This window comes from Amphibalanus amphitrite, unplaced genomic scaffold, assembly GCF_019059575.1.
Source record: "Amphibalanus amphitrite isolate SeventyFive unplaced genomic scaffold, NRLGWU_Aamphi_draft 000159F_arrow, whole genome shotgun sequence".
NCBI lineage: Eukaryota > Metazoa > Arthropoda > Thecostraca > Balanomorpha > Balanidae > Amphibalanus > Amphibalanus amphitrite.
The window spans coordinates 563,173-580,920 of NW_024881654.1; the positions used below are offsets into that span (position 1 = coordinate 563,173).

Genomic DNA, 17,748 nt, shown 5'->3' on the forward strand with positions numbered 1-17,748 from the left:
GTCATCCGAGGTCATTTGAGGCTACACACAGCTTTTTGCCAATAACTCTCGATTGGAAAGAGATAGAACGCTGGGGTTGGCCTCATTGTGTTTGTCTTGCCGAGACGCATCGACTGATATGCAGCATGACCTATTCCGGTCAGGTCATGACCTTGACCTGAGCTCAAATTTTGAAGCTGACTTTTCAAGGTCAAATTATAGTTAATTCGACGCGTCTCGGCAAGAGGAACACGATTCTGGCAATAGAAATGTCATAGCTTTTTTTTAGTCAAAAGTTATTGTCGAAAAACACTTTTCGTAAAAACAGTTATTTTTGGAGTTTTGGTCCTCTAGAGGCTAAACCGCTGACCTGAGGTCATTTTTGATTATGACCTTATCAAAAGAAGAGCTCAAAAGCTATCATTTGCTTTTCCCAGCGTTTTTCTAGCTATCATAGTTCCTGAGATAATGGCATGTTTTCTGAAAGTTATGATGACAATTCGCAAATTTTGACCTTTGATGACCTCTGGTGACCCCAATATTGCTTTAAGATGAAAAATGACCCAAATACTTTCAAACGTACGCATCGAGAGCTATCGACTGTTTTTTACTGCATCTTTCTAGCCCTCTTAGTTTTTGAGTTAGAGGTGGGTGGTAACATATGCCCCCCCCCCCCTCCCACTAGGGCGAAGTTGGCTGAGACCGCCACTGGGGCGCGGGATTAGAGTTCCAAAGTTTTCCCAATGGGCTGCTACCGGCACCGCCCCGCCCCACAAAAATTTTCTGGGATACCGGCATGCTACCACGCCCCAAGCAAAAACACCGCCAAATTACCGGCATACTAAAAAACCTGCATTCTTGATTCTGGCTTACCCCTACATGAGATGCCACATTTTGGCAATTTCAGTAACCGCCCCACCCAGCAGCCACCCATTGTCCAACCAAAACTCCAGCAGCCTGATTTTGGCTGAGTTGGCCCCACAAATACCACAATTTTGAAACTCATTTCCAGTTTACAGCTGTTAAAATATCACATGTAATCAAAGAGGTATTGCCTACAAAAAGCATTAACACATTCATCGAAAAAGCAAGGTCAAAAAGAACTTGAATTACTGAAATGTGTTTCTGAAGACTGCAGAGTGAGCAGCAATCACATTTACCACAACAAGCGTTCTTAATCACATAATCTAATCAAATTATGCAAATATCATAATGCAAAATCAAAAATACCGGCATGCCACCGGCAGGACATGCCAAATACCACGAAAAAACCTGCGGTAGTAAAAAATTACCGGCATGCCGGTAGTGCGGTAGGGAAATTTTGCAACTCTACGCGGGATGTTATCAGATTGGGTTGCACACATGCTTATATACCTTACTTGTATTATTATCAGATATTGTTTTGGATTAAAACACCGAAATAAATTAATGATATGAAGATATTTGTACAAAAGAGATTTGGTGCAGATCTGGTCAAATTCTAAGGTCAACTTTTGACCTTTCGACCTTTCGAGGTCAACATACATATGTTTCGATGCGGATCGACGAGAGGATCACGATGGTGCTATTAGTTTGTTCCTAGCTGGGATACCTTGAAAGTTATTTGAGAAAAACTTCATATATATGTATAGTGCCGCATTTTGACTTCCTTTTAGCTCCTGTGACGTCATCTTTGACCTGACCTGAAAATGATCGGAATTGGAATCGGAATTGCCCGAGGCTATATCTCGGAAACCGTTGTTCGAAGAAAAAAAATCCTTGCCACAGCTGGGTTCCCCGCCCATCACACCCCTTACACCAGTTTTCAACGAAGAATAACATATGATGGTGCAAATTTAATTTTTTATTTGTCGATTTGTCGTGGAACGCCCCTAATGTGGAAAAAATCAAACGTAATGTCAGTAATGATCGTTTTAACTCCACTAAAACGGCAAAGCTTGAAATCTGACACAAAAGAGTATCAGATTTTCTTAGGAAAACAGCATAATAAATGCGTCCGAATGAAGGCGGCGCTGACGGCTTTCGTCCTGTATCCACACATGCAGGCATGTAAATTGCATTAATTATTTGGTACCTACCCTACGAATCGTTAATTGCACATTGTGCAAATAAAGATATATTCGATTGATGGCTAGGGGAAAGTGGGTGTATTGCGCCCTCCTAACCAATTGAGCCCACCAACATTCCCACGGATTCAATGGCATGCTTTGAATTTTGTGTTCGAAAACATCATTTTCCCCACTGGATAGTTCCTTTTATGGCCCAAGCTCCCCGATGAAGCCAATCAGCAAGGCTCATTACGCCATCAAAGATGTTACGGCGTTTTCTTAGCTTTTTTGCAGTGTTTTGAACCGTTGGCTATAAAAATGTGTGATATTTGTGTGATTGTCAGAGTGATATTTAGAAAGAAAAACCTTTTTTCATTATATTTCACTAAAACAGTTAATTTCCTTCAACATCTTTGTGATAACTTCCACGCTTTTATTAAAAAGTACCTCAATTTTAATTGCGCCCATGGCAATTGCGCCAGGGGGGCGCAAATAGAAAAATGGTGTAGCTATTGTATATCACGACAGCATGAATGCATCATTAACTGATTGCAATAAAGAAGGAGTTTAATGTCAGGCAGGGGAGCAACCCGCTGTCGTCAGTCCGCAAATTACCGGGTGTCCCAAAAGTAAGGTCATGATTTAAAACTTAAATATCTCGAGAAGTAAGAGTCCGAATCACTTCCAATTTTAACACGTGCAAGGTACATCCATAAAATTATTTTCTTGCATGCTTAAACCATTTTTGATCATAACTACACCGAGCAGTAGGCATAAAACTGAGAAGGTCGAAATTCAACTCTTAGAGAGGGTCCGTCATTAAAACAAAGGGTAAATACCGCCCAGTTTTCGGCCCTAAGCAGACCCTATCAGCTCGCCCTATCTCTGAACTCATGCATAGTTTCGCCTCAACCGGTAAAACGTCAGAAAAAAGGTATAATGTACGCACAGGGCATGTATACTTAGCCACCTGTGCTTCGAGGTCCTGAGGACGACAGCGGGAATCGGGTGACAATAAATCAAGAGAGGTGGCCGAGAGTCCTCCCACTGGTTCTTCCGCTCGTCGCAACGCAGCTGTGCCGACACCATCAGCCAGCAGTGGTTTCAGCAGGATGGAGACTATGCTTGCACCGTCCTGAAGATCATGCATTGTCTCCGAGAGTGGATGTGAGATCCCGTAATTTTCAGTCAGGGCAACGCCATTGAATGGCCTCCGCAGTCACCTGACGTTACACCTTCATATTTTTATTCTCTGGATACAAAACAGAAAGATTGTCTTTTAGGACAACCCAACGAGCCGGGAAGAACTAAAGGATGATCCCTTCGAGCAAACATAGGCGGCATCTCACCAGAGAATCGCTCCAGAATAGTGGAGGAAGTCAAACGTAGTCTATTCATGCACGCGGCCCAAAATGGTAGCCATGTAGAAAAGCAGCAAATGTGGGGCTACGAGCCAATGTATTGACTCATATGTATGTCAGAATAAAATTTTATAAAATGCTCTTTCATATGATGTCCTATTTATATCTATCCATCGCGTATTTTTGGCAGTGTGGCCAAAACAAATGATGACCTTACTTTTGGGACACCCGGTATTTCTCTCGTCAAACTTATAATGCAGCTGCCATTTAGGCTACGAACTATACGACATTTTCAACATGGACGCAGGCGTGAGAGGTGACAGCTATGATAAAAAAGTAAAAACTGATGTCATAAAACTGTCGAAACAATAAAAATTATTAATTTTGAGAGAAGCGATTGGAAATATAACCGTATAGGCGCATACGTTCACATATATCTAGTCGGTTACAGTAAACGTTTTCGTTGCACTTTTACAAGCGTACGAACACATGTAAAGTTATCTACCTGGGCAAAAAAAAAAAAAACATCACGATTTACACCTACATTTATTATTTAACCAGCGTGAATAACATTATGAATGTTAAAGTAAGCCGCAATGACATTATGTAGACTGCCGGGGTGTATGCATTCCGTCTCATTCGCTTAGCCATGTTAAAGTATAGGGCGCAATTGGGTTCTAATTGCGCCATCCCCCTGGCGCAATTTACAGCAGTTGTTGGCAAATGCGCCCTTTTACATGTTTCTGAAAAAGCAGCTGTCAGAAGCAAACGAAACATTCTTAATTGATCGGTAGGCTCTTAAATCGTAGCCAATGAGTTCCTCTTTGAAATTGTCACCAATGCATGCTTATATCTCCAGCGGTTTTCTTACAATTAGCGTTTTTCCTGAAGGTGGCGCAATTCACCCTCCTTCCCCTACCCATATTTTTAACATTGGGTACTGGGTAGATGTAACGCTCGTGTTATTTTATTCCGTTTAGGTATATATCTAAAGGAAATTGGAGTATTTTTTATATCCGTAAATGATTGGCAGCAAATCCTTGATCTTTCTTAGAAAAAGAAAATATACAGCTTAGCATCTTTTCCAAAGAGGCGTTGGGCTACAATCGCATTGAGAACCAATTCACTTAATACAGATTAGCGGAAAGACCGTGGCCCGGGTTCCTGTGGTCGGCGGTTGTTTCATTAAGTCGCCGAGTGCCAATCCCCCGGTATATATCGTCTCGGCCGACATCCGGGCGGCACACCGTGACGGCTGATCGACCGATGGCGAGTTACAGCGGCTCGTAAAATGGGCGCGCTACCATTATCTGCGCCGCCATCGGCCGTGATCTGGTCATTATCTGGGCAGAAACCAGCCGAGGTGAGCTCTACACCGTCAACCGACCAGCGCTGCGGCAGGGAGACCCGACCCGACCCAACCCCCACAGTATATATTTGGCGAGACAGGGCCACCGCCGCGCTTACAACACGGAAAAGTCAATTTATTTCGTATAATGGGACGAGCGCTTAATTTCGCCTAAGTGAGATTGATGATGCACCAAACAACGAACGTGCCTGGGACGTTCTAACGTGATCTCGATTCAGGGCGGGTTTAGTAATGGTAATGGCGTGTTAAGGCCGCAAATTGAATAAAATTCCGTGATTTCTTGCCCATCCAGGAGCTCCAGGAATCTCTCTACAACCGGTACCTACCTACGTCTTATATCCGCCCGCTGCAGAAAAGGCACCGAGACGAATGGGTTGGCGTCGTTCGGAATGAGACGTAAGTAAGCGCGAAATTCAACATTTTTCGTCTCTAACATCACATGATAGATTAAAAGCGCCACTGACTTTTGCAGTTTTGGTACGGGATTAAAGTGACCATCCCACATTAACATTAGTTTTGAGTTGAGATAGCCAAATTGGGGTCCCTTGCTCGCACTTACCGGTTTGGGCATTCTCAACATCAAGAAAGGCTTTACTTCCGAGCCATTTAATTTCAAAGTTGCAGCACTTTGGATTCAGAGGGGCTAATGCATTTGAATGCCCCTCTGAATTTGTGACGTCAGTGACCACTGACCAGTGTAGATCTAGCGATTTCAAAATCTTATACGAACACCTTTGTGAAGCAGTGGTGGTATATGCTGTTTGCGCGCAACATCTGCCGCGCTTTAAAGATACCAAATTCTTGCTTCCAAATGACGTAAGAGCAGCGAAGGCTCTGAAAAAAATAAACAATAATAATTGTCTAATTTCTCAAAAACCGGTTAATATTTTTCAATGAAATTTTCAAAGTATTCATTTTTGCTCACTCTGAACCAAGCGACACCACTTGTATGCCAATGCATTATTCATTAACTTTTTGAAGGTGGGAGGGTCCCTTTAATAGTACCTATCAGGTACCTATGTTTGAAATCTCAAATTGAGACCACTGGCAGTTTAATGTTATGGTCATAACCAAGCATATATAATAGCCAAAAAAGTTAGAAAAGACTTCGAGTGCCCACTATCATGAAGACGCCGGTGCAATGTGTGTTCGTGACGTCACCAATGGCCGCTGACCCGTGTCTGCCGGAGGCGGCCCGGGCCGCTGAGCGGTGACGGTACGCCATTGCTGCCCCCCCCCCCACACCCCCCCCCCCCCCCACACCCCCACACACATATACCGCGCCGGTCAGCGGCCGGTCACCGGCCGGCACACAGTCTAATGACCGCCTGGCGTGAGGCAGGAACACACCATCAGCGGGGGTGGACACGGGCGGGCACAGACAACGTAATGTCACCCTGGTGAGGCCTGTATGCTTCCTATCAGAACCCTTACAACGTTTTGTTGAGCATAGCATGTTTATGCTGAGCGCCGGCGCCGGAAACGGAACAAAAACGAACATATGCATGATGACATGAATAAGATCAGAGGGTACCGATCATATTGTACCAGTTACGTATTTCTTTTTTATTCGTGTCAAACGCAATTACACGAGATAAATGCGTACTACTAGTATTAACCCGCTCCCCGCTGGGCTATTCAGCCATACGCGCCCTGCTGGGGGGGGGGGGGATTCTGCCCCGCTGTCTAACTTCCGACCGAACCGATGGTCGTAGAAAGACGGGGAAACGGCACTCGAAAGCTCTCAACAAGGCGGACCTTAAGAACCGATTTTTTTTGCTTAAGTAGGTCAGAGGTCAGGTCAAGGTCAGGTCAAGGGTACAAAATGCAAGTTTCTACAGTATCGGCCTTGCACGGTAGTTGCCGAAGAATGGACAGAGACTGTGTAGTAAACTCCTTATGTCCACATTGCCGTTGTATTGCCAGCTGCCTCCGTCGCGCGCCGGCCCAGACTGGCCGGGGGTCGTACAGTGGGTCTATTTAAGATCTCCAGAGCCACCACGTGGCGCTACGGTCGGGGTAGGGCGAGTCCAAATCCCGAGGGAAGTGAGGTCACCGGTCATTGTGGGGGAAGGAGGGAGGGGGAGTGACGCGGTATCACGGCGCATAGGGCGTGCGTAGCGCCGGGCAGGGCCGCGCCGCCCGCCACTGCGCCGAGGCTGAGGGGAGGGGATGATGGTTGCGGGTGCGTTCACTCCGGTATGGTGGTATCCTGTTCATGTGGAACCGGCAAGAATGCGACTGAAGGGAATCATTATCTCAAACAAACGGGCAAGCCAGAGGCACCGTCAGTTCCAGCCAAAATGTTGAACAATGATAATTGAAATCTAGGACGTATTCATAGCATGCAACTATTCAGTCGATAGTTGCATGATGCTTTTCATGATGCATGATGAGGCTTTTCCAAACTGGTATTTGAGTTAGATATTTTTCATTTGGCACGTTCAGTTTTGGTGGGTTTTATCGGGTCGAAAAGAAGCATAAAAGAAAAATGTTGAAACGGCTCCAGACAAATGACCAAAAATATTTTTCTTTAAAAATGAAACTCAGCTGAACATTGATAAGCGATAATTTTGACTTTTGGAGAGGATAACGGGGAAAGATATTGGGGAAATATGTCATCGTGCTTATCTGTGTTGCAGTAGAAGGAAAGGTTTTGGTTCGTGTCTAGATAAAAACGGACTCGGGAGTGGGGCTCGAACTCACGACATCGCATTCAGCTCACAGGTTACCCAACCTCAACACTACGAGCACCTACCGCCCTGCGCAGCTTACTCAGTGTTTCGGCTAAAGTTCGGCCAAGGTGTCTGACGTCTGTCAATGTCACGAGGCGAGACCCCAAGGTAAATGTCCGTCCCGGTAGCTCGGTCGGTAGAGCGTTGGACTCCATGTGCCATATGGTGAGAGCGCACGTCCCGGTTGAAAAAGTCCGGGTTCGAAACGCGGCGTGTGCTTGACGTTTTTGGGCGGCTCCTGACGGGTATGGCTGTGGTTGGTGGCAGGCCGCTGCCAGGCGAAGTCAGTGAGGGGACCGGCCGTGCGCGGCTATGTGCGCACGTTAAAATTTGGACTCTAAATTCTGCCGTAGACCAGGAATTGCTTGATCGGAGGGTAGAGAGCAGGGTCAACGCAACAAGCTCAGCTTAGCGGGGACTTTGTCTCCTTGTGATTCCTTTCTTTCAAAAGGTCCGGGCCAAATTTATATTTAAAAAAGGGGGAGCCGAACCAGGTTGGGCCGGGTTGAACCCGGTTGGACCGGTGTCTTACACGCAATCGTGGTCAGACAAAACAGAGGCTAATTTCGGGTCAAATATTTTTATTAACTGATCTTATTGTTTTTAGCTTACACGCATAACTTTTAGCTTTTTAACTCCCGACTTCATGCACAAAAATGTGGCATTCGTTCACTTTTCCTCATCTTCTCTTAGCGACTTGATTTGACCTTTTGTCTTACCAGCCAAAAAAAAAAAAAAAAAATCACCTGCGTGATAATTACCTATTTGCCAAAGGGCGTTATACGCATGAAACACCAGCCGGTCAAAAAACTGGCGAACGATACGATGTTTCTATTGCTTGAATTATATTCAATGAACATTTCAGGAGACATAAATAATCTTAATCCTTATAGCTACTGGGCGCCCGGAGCATTCGCTAGCATTCCATTGCCAGCTGCATTACCAACATCACATTTGCATTACTTTGGGTTCACCATAGTTGACAGTAGATGAGCCGGCCACAGCAAACCCATGCCTCATTATCCTTTCCTTCCAAGCAGCCAACTGCCAAGCTAACCGGCCGCCCGGTCCACCACCGCGATATGGAACAACGCTGGAGTGCGCCATTTGCCTGCGGCAGTGCCCCACCGCGCCGGGGCTGTTTGACAGGTCACCCGCACCGTGACCTCGCCAACCGCCCCCCCCCTCCGCCCACCTCCCCAACGGGCTCAGCTCGGTAGTGACCTCTCCTTGAATCTCACATGGACTCGACTGAGGCTCAACGCCATCTAGTTGCGTCTGGAGATCCTTACTAGATCCACTGTACGTGACCCACCTTTTATTCAACAGGCTACGAAACGTCTAGAACACGCCCAAAACGAGTGCAAACTTGCACAGCAGCGACGAGGTGACGGAAGGCGCCAGCTTGGCGGCCTACGTGCCTTAAATGACATATCTTAAATCATGGGTGTAACTTTGTATACTTTCGAGGTCCCATGTGGGACCCCGATGCGAACATTTGGGACCCCAATTACCATTTTGGGACCCCAATAGTGGAGGCCCCCCGAGACGCACCAGCTACTTTGCAAACGGAGGTCCGATGTTCATATAAAAGGTTCTCTGTTTAAATAAGAGGCCACTTGGACAAATCGGAGGCCCTGTTGGACAAATAGGAGGCCCCTGAACAAGTAGGAGGCCCCCTGAACAAGTAGGAGGCCCCCGGAAAACAGGAGGCCCCCTGGAGAAATAGAGGCTCTCTGGACAAGCAGGAGGCCTCCTGGACAAATAGGAGGCCCTAGACAAATAAGAGGCCCCTGGACAAATAGTAGGCCCCATGGACAAATAGGAGGCCCTCTGTACAAAAAGAAGCCCCCTGAACAAATAGGAGGCCCCATGGACAAGTAGGAGGCCCTCTGTACAAATAGGAGGCCCCCTGCAAAAATAGGAGGCCCGCTGGACAAATAGGAGGTCATAGACCTAGACAAACAGGAGGCTCCTTTCACAAAAGGAGCCCCTGGACAAATAGGAGGCCCCATGGACAAGTAGGAGGCCCTCTGTACAAATAGGAGGCCCCCTGCAAAAATAGGAGGCCCCCTGGACAAATAGAAGGTCCTAGACCTAGACAAACAGGAGGCCCCTTTCACAAAAGGAGGCCCCCTGGACAAATAGGAGGCCCCTTTCACAAAAGGAGGCCCCCTGGACAATTAGGAGGCCCCCTGAACAAGAAGGAGGCCCCCTGAATAAAGAGGAGGCCCCCTAAAAATAGGAGCCCTCTGGATAAATAGGAGGGCGCTTTGAAAATAACAGGCTACTTTAACCAATAGGAGGCCCCTGGACAAATAGAAGGCCCCCTGAACACGTAGGAGGCACGCTGGACAAATAGGAGGCCTCTTGGGCAAAGAGGCCCCTTAGAAAAATAACAGGTCCCTTGGACAAATAGGAGGCCCCCTGGACAAATAGGGGACCTCTTGAACAAATAGGAGGCTCCATGGACAAGTAGGAGCTAGAGGCCCTCTGTACGAATAGGAGGCCCCCTGGACAAATAGAAGGCTCCCTTAACAAAAAGGAGTCCCTTAAAAAAGGAGGCCCCGGGACAAGTAGGAGACCCTTGGACAAATAGGAGGCCCCTGCACAAATATGAGACCCCTAGTCGAATAAAAGACCCCTGGATAAATAGGAGGCCCCTGGACAAATAGGAGACCCCTGAACACGTAGGAGGCCCCTAGATAAAGAGGAAGCCCCCTGGAAAATAGAAGCCCCCTGGATAAGTAGGGGACCTTCTGGAGAAACAGGAGGCCTCCTGGACAAATAGGAGGCCCAATAGACGAATAGGAGGCCGCTTGGACAAATAGGAGACGCCGTTAACCAATAGGAGGCCCCCTAGACAAACAGGAGGCCCTCTGTAACAGTAGGAGGCTCTCTGTACATACAAGAGACCGGCGCTCGACCTGTAGAAGCTTAGCTGTATGTACACTAGGAGGCTCTCTGTGCAAGTAGTCGAAGTAGGAGGCTCTCTGTACTGTACCTACAATTACAAATAAGAGGCCCCCTGGGCAACTTAGATGCAACACAAATCGGAGGTCACCTATAAAAAAGCGGGACTGTTGGAATACCTGATTTAATAAATTATTTTCCTGATATTCAAATTACTTAGGTAATCCTCGTCCGCACATGGGGGTGTGGCAGTGGTTGCCACACCCCCCCCCCGCCCTAGGTAGTTTTTTTCTGCTCTGCACTAAACATTTTGATTGCTAGAAGTCGGATGTTTCGTATAGCTGCTGCTCTATCCTTTTTTAGCGTCCACTGAAAATTTCAAGTTTCTGTGGTTTTTGGTTTCGGAGATATGACCTTATTCTTCAGGTAATGTCATAACCCAAATGACAAATACCCAATATCTTGCGTTGGCGTTGGGTCTTGTGAGCTTTTGACACCTTGATTTCGGCCTTTTTTGTCAGTCTTACCTCCCACCTATCATGGAACATGTTGTTCAATGATGTAGGGATGCCAGGGTCAGGGTCAAGGTCAACCTAGGTCGTCTAAAAATATTGCGTTTTAGGCAAGCTGAATTTACTTTCGTGAAGTTTCTTTGACTGTATTTTTGGTAAAAGCTTCTCAGTTCATGATCTCATGTAATATGGACACATTCATAATCGGTGCACACATCAGTATACACACAGACACACACAGACATACAAACACATGTCATTGACCTTGAGCTAACTTGACCTGAAATGACCACAGCCAGAAAAAACCAAGTCGGATAGTGTGACAAAGAGGTTCTAGCTGGCTTGGCACCACAATACGGCAGCGTCATCGGTATATGATGAGCAGCGCACGTGATATTCCAACGGGCAACGGTGACCCCAAACAGCAACATTCTTTAGTTTGACCTGACCTGGAAGGTCAATGACTGACCTGATGAGGCAAAATTGGTATCATTGGATTCGTCTCTTCCCAAAGAATCTGTTGCTCTTGACCGCAAGGCTTAAAATCTTGTAAGAAAAAAATGTGGTGATGTCGAATAAGATACCTACACAAGCAGCGGGCCAACCCATCATATACCGATGACGCTGCCGTATTAGTACCAAGCCAGCTAGAACAGCTCTTTGTCACACTATCCGACTAATTTGATGGCTGTGGTCATTTCACGTCAAGTTAGGTCAAGGTCAATGATATGTGTTTGTATGTCTGAGGATGTCTGTGTATGTACTGATGTGTGCACAGATCGGTTTGTGGTCCCTATTACACTTGATCATGAACTGAGAAGCTTTTACTAAACATACAGTCAAAGAAACTTCACGAAAAGTAAATTCAGCTTACCTAAAGCGCAGTAATTTTAGATGACCTAGGTTGACCTTGACCCTGACCCTGACATCTGTACATCGCAGAACAACAAGTTCAATGATAGGTGGGAGGTAAGACTGGCAAAAAAAGCCGAAATCAGCGTGTCAAAAGCTCACAAGGCCCATAGCCATCGCAAGATATTGGGTATTCGTCATTTAGGACATGACATGACCTGAAGAACAAGGTCATATCTCCAAACCCAAAAGCCACAGAAACTTGAAATTTTCAATGGACGCTGAGAAAAGATAGAAAAGCAGCTATACAAAAAATCAGGTTTCTAGCTTTAAAAATGTTAAGTGTAGAGCAGAAAAACTAACTTGGGGTGGCGACCCTCCCCCAGGTGCGGGCGAAGGTTAACCCTCACACTTTCTGGGGTCGGCTTACGGCTAGATTCCTTGCGCAATGCTGTGCCGTTAAATTTTTTTTTTCTATAATAAAGGCATTGTGTTTTATTGTCAAAAGTGAAAAAGCCAGAAATTTTCGTCGATTTCGGATGCCGCGGGGGATATTTACATACAATGTCACCCTGCTGGCTTGGATCCACCAGTAGGGTCAGGTGACCTACCATTTCTTTATCAACATTTAAAAAAAAAAATCATGGCATCAGAGCTGTGACGAAAAATAAGTGGCCTAAATCCGATGAGAAAACTGGATTTGGGGGTACCCCAGGTTTGGCTTCTGAGCCTCTGGTCCCCCAATGAAAATTTGTTAGAGGAGGCCCTGGCGTGGTTCGTAAATTACCGCTTCCGCAATTGGAGGCCCTAATTGCTTGGAGGCCCCCACTAAATGGAGGCCCCCTTGGACGTTTGGGACCCCAATGGTGATGTCAAAGTTTCACCCATGTCTTAAATTTACAATTGCGCTGCGCGTGCCGCCGGCCGTTTCCTCCCGGCCCCACCCCGCACAATGCCATATAACTCATCCCGAGTCTGGACGGGGCGGCGGCGGCGCCGCAGTGGCACGACTGCGGCCACAAGATTCTAATACACTCCCCCCTGATCTACAAATCATCGTACTGGGTCAGAACGGCAGGGCGTCTCTCCCGCATGCCGCGGCGTAGAACTTCAGCGTACGTCACAGGGGGCACATTTTCCCCGTGGCTTTCGTGCGCACACTCTCGCAAGATAATTGGGCCAGAGTCGTCATTGTCATTGTTCGGCGGCTCAGTCTGGTCACTCTCCGGACTGGGAACGAAAGCCAGTCTCAGATCTCTCACGTGACGGGGGACATTGTCTACTTCCACACACTGCGCCGACACTTGTCGGGTGACTGTTCCTATAGAACTTGGCACATCACACCGGCGACTAGGGTCTCTGATCCATACCTTATCGCCTACATTGAACATAGCACACTCACTCTCTTCGCACTTTTCCTCACTCTCCACGTCCGGCACTCTCAGTTTGTAGTTGAACAGTACGTTGGCAGGACTAGTGTTCAGGTCATCACTGCGCGGCATCACATTATAGCGGTAGACTGCTTCCGCCACTGAGCAGCCTTTGCGCGCTACGATTGTTTTGACCGACCTATGGTTTCTCTCAGAGACACCATTGCCGAACGGCGCATGGGCAGCTCGGTACCGGACGCTGACACCCCACCGGCTGACGAACTCGTGGAATGCGGCACTGCGGAATGATGTGAAGTTGTCCGTCAGCAGCTCCCTCGGAGCGCCGCACTCCAGGAATACCGACTCCAGAGCCGTGATGATGCTGTCGGTGTCCTGTCGCTTTATCCGCCGCCAGATCGCGTACCGAGACGGACCGCAGTCAATCAGAGTCAGGTACAGCTGATCGTTTACGTGACAGACGTCCATGCTGACCATGTCCCAGCATTTAGTCACGCTCAGCGAACCATGTGTCCACCGCTGGGGCGCTGGATCGATGGACTGGCACCTTTCGCACTGGCTAACGACACTGCGCACCTGGTGCCTGCTCACAGCCGGGTCGTGCTCCCTACACAGGCGCAGCGTTCTCCCGATGCCTGGGTGTCCGCTTGTTTCATGGATCCTGACCACATCCGGCGCCGAGAAGGCAGCGCCGCAGACCTCAGGATCGCTTTGTTGGTTCAGCCACTTCTTCGGCACTCTCGTCAGTGCGTCAGCCCTGTTGTCCACTGACGGAACGCACTTCACGGTCAGCTGGAGGCCGTACTCATCTCTCAGACTCTTCACGGTCTCCAGGCGCCTTCTAATCAGCATTTCACTCGCCGCCTTCGTCTTTATCCGAGCTCTGCCGGAGAGCGCATCTGTTAGCCAGTGATAGACCGTTTTCGAGTCCGTTACGACAGTCACTTTCTTCAGGTTCCATGCCAGGGACAGATTGATGCCACGCACAACAGAGTCCAGTTCTGCAAGGTTCACGTGTGTCTCGGGATTTTTCCGAAGCCAGCAGGCGTCCTCAACGATGCTGCCTTCCATCTCCAGCACGGCTCCTATGGCGAGGGAGCTGGCATCCACCCACACGACTCCCTCATCGCCGGTGACATCCCAGCGACCTCGTGCGGGATCGGCCGTTTTCACGCGCTGCAGCGTTTCCATGACCATTTTCTGCAGTTCTGGGTCGGTGATCTCGTCATCCCAGCCGTCTGTCGCTGCAGTGGCGCGTCTTTTCAGGTAGGATGCGGAGACACGCAGCCAGCCACACACCGGGACCTGACTTGTCAGACGTCCGCACAGCGAGAAGACCTCTCTCCTCGTCAGCTTTGGCGGCGGCTGTAGATCCTGGTTGTCCCGCTTCCAGAACAGTCCTTGCCGCTCCCCCCAGACTCGAATGCCCAGGACACGAGCACCTTCTGACACCTTCTCCGGGGATTTGCAGGTCAGACCGAGCGCCTCCAGATGACCCTTCACCTCTAATGCAGTAGCGATGTTTTCATTTACGAGTATGTCGTCCACGTAAGGTGATGTCGCGGTGTGCACCCTGGGGTCACGTTTCAGGGCCATTTCCAGCACCTTTCTCATCACCATCGGTGCGAGACTGAGCCCAAAGCCAAGTCTGCTCAGACACCACCGTCTGCCCTGGAACACTACAGTCTGATACGGCCACAGCGATGCGTGCACGTGGATCTGCAGGTAAGCGTCTCGCAGATCTAGGAGAGACACGTTTCGTCCACACCGACGCCACTCACGGATTTTTTCACTGCAAACATCCGCGTCAGCTGTATGCGGGTCCAGGTGCGTATTTAACTCCCTGAAATCCATGACGGGACGCACTTTGTCCTTCTTCGGTTGGATGACCGCCATGAGCGGGATCGTGCCTTTGACCCTCCCGTGTACGCTCTCATCATAAGGGACGAGCCATTGATTCGCCACCCACTTGGAGAGTTCTCGCTCGTATTCGTGTCGGGCTTCTGTTGGAATCGCGTACTCCTCTGCTGTATTGTGCAGCTGCTCGGGCTCCTTTCCTCCACACCATTTCCACTCCACCGACCACTTCTTTTCTGTCTCATCAAAGCTCACCACAAAGTCCTTCTCGTCGGCTCGATTCACTGCTGCAGCTGCCGCCGCTGCACCTGACGCTGGGGCCGCCTCACTGCTCGCCTGATCATGACTCACCCGTGCAGTCGCTGCCACTGCACGCGAGACCCCAGTCCTCTCACCATCACAGCTGACCCGGTCACCGGGTGAGGCCACTGACGCCGCTATATGAGACACCGCTGCCTCAACTCCGAATCTGACTCGGTCATCCGAACTCACTGTAGCGCCACCCAGTGCTCTGATACCATTCATCCCGAGGATGAACTCAAACCCCAGTGGCTTACGTGCTACGACGAGCACATCTACGGACACTGATTCACCGGACCGCAGCTGCACGCGTGCCACGCCTGACCCCTCACACCAATAACGCCCTCCACTCACTGTCATCACGCTCACCGGACGTCGGTTCCACCTCCGACAAACTGACACGTGAGCTACACACTGGCTGCATCCTGTATCAACCAGCGCTTTGCAGCTCGCTCCGTCCACCGACAGCTGCGCGACTGGCAGCGCCCCGTTCACTGGTCGACAGGAGAGGAGGCTGGCGCTGATCTCTCCCCTCCCGCGTCGTTTTCCGGACATACAGAGGCGATGTGCCCCTGCCGGTTGCAGTTGTAGCACCTCACGAGGCTCCGTCCACCACGGGGGCCTCCACGGCCCCGCTGTCCGCGGCCTGCCGTGCAGTCGCGGGCGATATGGTTCGGCTGCCCGCACGAGTAGCATTTCATTGTGGCCGGGAGTGCTCCAGTCCCTGTGCCAGCGGCGGCGGCCGCGGTGTTTGTTTCCTCGTCGGCTAGCACGGCCCGAGCGCGACCGATTAGCTGGCTAAACGGCATGTCCTCCATCCGTGATCCAGCCCGGAGCGCACGGCGTGCTGAATCTGGCAGTTTGGCCACGAAGGCACAGGCCAGGCTGTCGTCCGGCATACCTCCGAACAAGCCAGCCAGCCGGCGCAGCTCAGAGACGAACACGTCCACCGTCTCACCTGGACGCAGCCTTCTACGTTCAAATTGGTCGTAGGCTTCAAACCGATCCGAAGCAAACGCCGATGTCAGGGCCCTTTTGATGTCCTCGTACTTTTTCTTCTCATCTTCTCCGAGCTGTTGATATACCGCAAACGCACCACCAGTGAGTCTCAGCGGGACGACGACGTGCAGTCCCTTGATGCCGCGCAGCTGACACACAAGTTCGACCTTGTCCAGCCACTCGCACACGGGCTGCGACACACCGTCAAACTCCGGGATTAAGCGGAGATCAGCCGCAGCGTCCGAACCATCACAGGTCTCCTTCTCGTTCCCCATCACGTCAGTCTTCCAAGGCCGAAATAGCTTGTAGTAAACTCCTTATGTCCACATTGCCGTTGTATTGCCAGCTGCCTCCGTCGCGCGCCGGCCCAGACTGGCCGGGGGTCGTACGTGACCCACCTTTTATTCAACAGGCTACGAAACGTCTAGAACACGCCCAAAACGAGTGCAAACTTGCACAGCAGCGACGAGGTGACGGAAGGCGCCAGCTTGGCGGCCTACGTGCCTTAAATGACATATCTTAAATTTACAATTGCGCTGCGCGTGCCGCCGGCCGTTTCCTCCCGGCCCCACCCCGCACAATGCCATATAACTCATCCCGAGTCTGGACGGGGCGGCGGCGGCGCCGCAGTGGCACGACTGCGGCCACAAGATTCTAATACAGACTGATTGCCCAAAACGTTTTCTTAGGCTACCAAGACAAGATTCGTTGCATACAATGTCATGCAAAGGTCAAGGTCAAGGTCAGGTCAGGTCACCAAATACGAACTATAGAAGAGGGCATGTGCGACACACGTTTTATGGGTTATTTTATTCATAGAATTCAATGGGTACACACAATTAGTGATATGGACCACATCTGGATGAATTCAGGTCGAGGCCAGGTCAAGGTCAGGTCAAGTGAGGTCAAATTTTGAAGTCATTGTTAAGACCTAAAAAGGTGTCTATCTGATGCAGTTTTTCACGGCGAATCGAATGGCGTTATTTTTGTTTCTGTATGAGGTCTAGCAGTTCTAAAAAAAAATATTTTTTTTGAAAATTTTGTGTGTCGTGACGTCAAAAAAGTTTGAATAACTCCCACATTTTTGAACCAATTCTTCTAAAAATTGGTATGTAGGTGCACATGGACCACTTCTCTAACATATATTCCGTTTTTTTCGATAAACTCAAAATTTTGGATTTTATATTTAATTTCCCAAAAAAGTCAGTTTTTTAAGTTTTGGGGCAAAATCGAAAATTTCCAAAAAGCCGAGATAGCCATTTGATAGACAAAGTAAAATCACGTGTAATCTTTTTGTGATGTCTTGATTCCTTTAAAAATAAAGATGTTAGCTGCGTTTCAAGTTTTGCAGTTTTTGAGGCGAAAATGGCGTGCCATGACGTCACTTAAACGTCATTTTCTCAAAAAATTCCGACTGATTTCGCTCAAATTTTCA

General features: G+C 48.9%; 1 protein-coding gene across 1 annotated transcript; it reads right to left on the reverse strand.

Moving 5' to 3' along the window:
• Window positions 1-6,074: 6,074 nt before the first annotated feature.
• On the reverse strand, window positions 6,075-14,777 carry LOC122383285. Its single transcript, XM_043369561.1, has 2 exons — window positions 13,172-14,777; window positions 6,075-6,085 (listed from the first exon to the last, which is right to left on the reverse strand). The coding sequence occupies exons 1-2, from the start codon at window positions 14,775-14,777 to the stop codon at window positions 6,075-6,077; spliced, it is 1,617 nt and encodes a 538-aa protein (XP_043225496.1).
• Between the last annotated feature and the right edge of the window lie 2,971 nt (window positions 14,778-17,748).

Bases quoted from the DNA above. Each gene is read 5' to 3' on its own strand.
- LOC122383285 (XM_043369561.1), bottom strand. From the start codon at position 14,777: ATGGTGATGAGAAAGGTGCTGGAAATGGCCCTGAAACGTGACCCCAGG.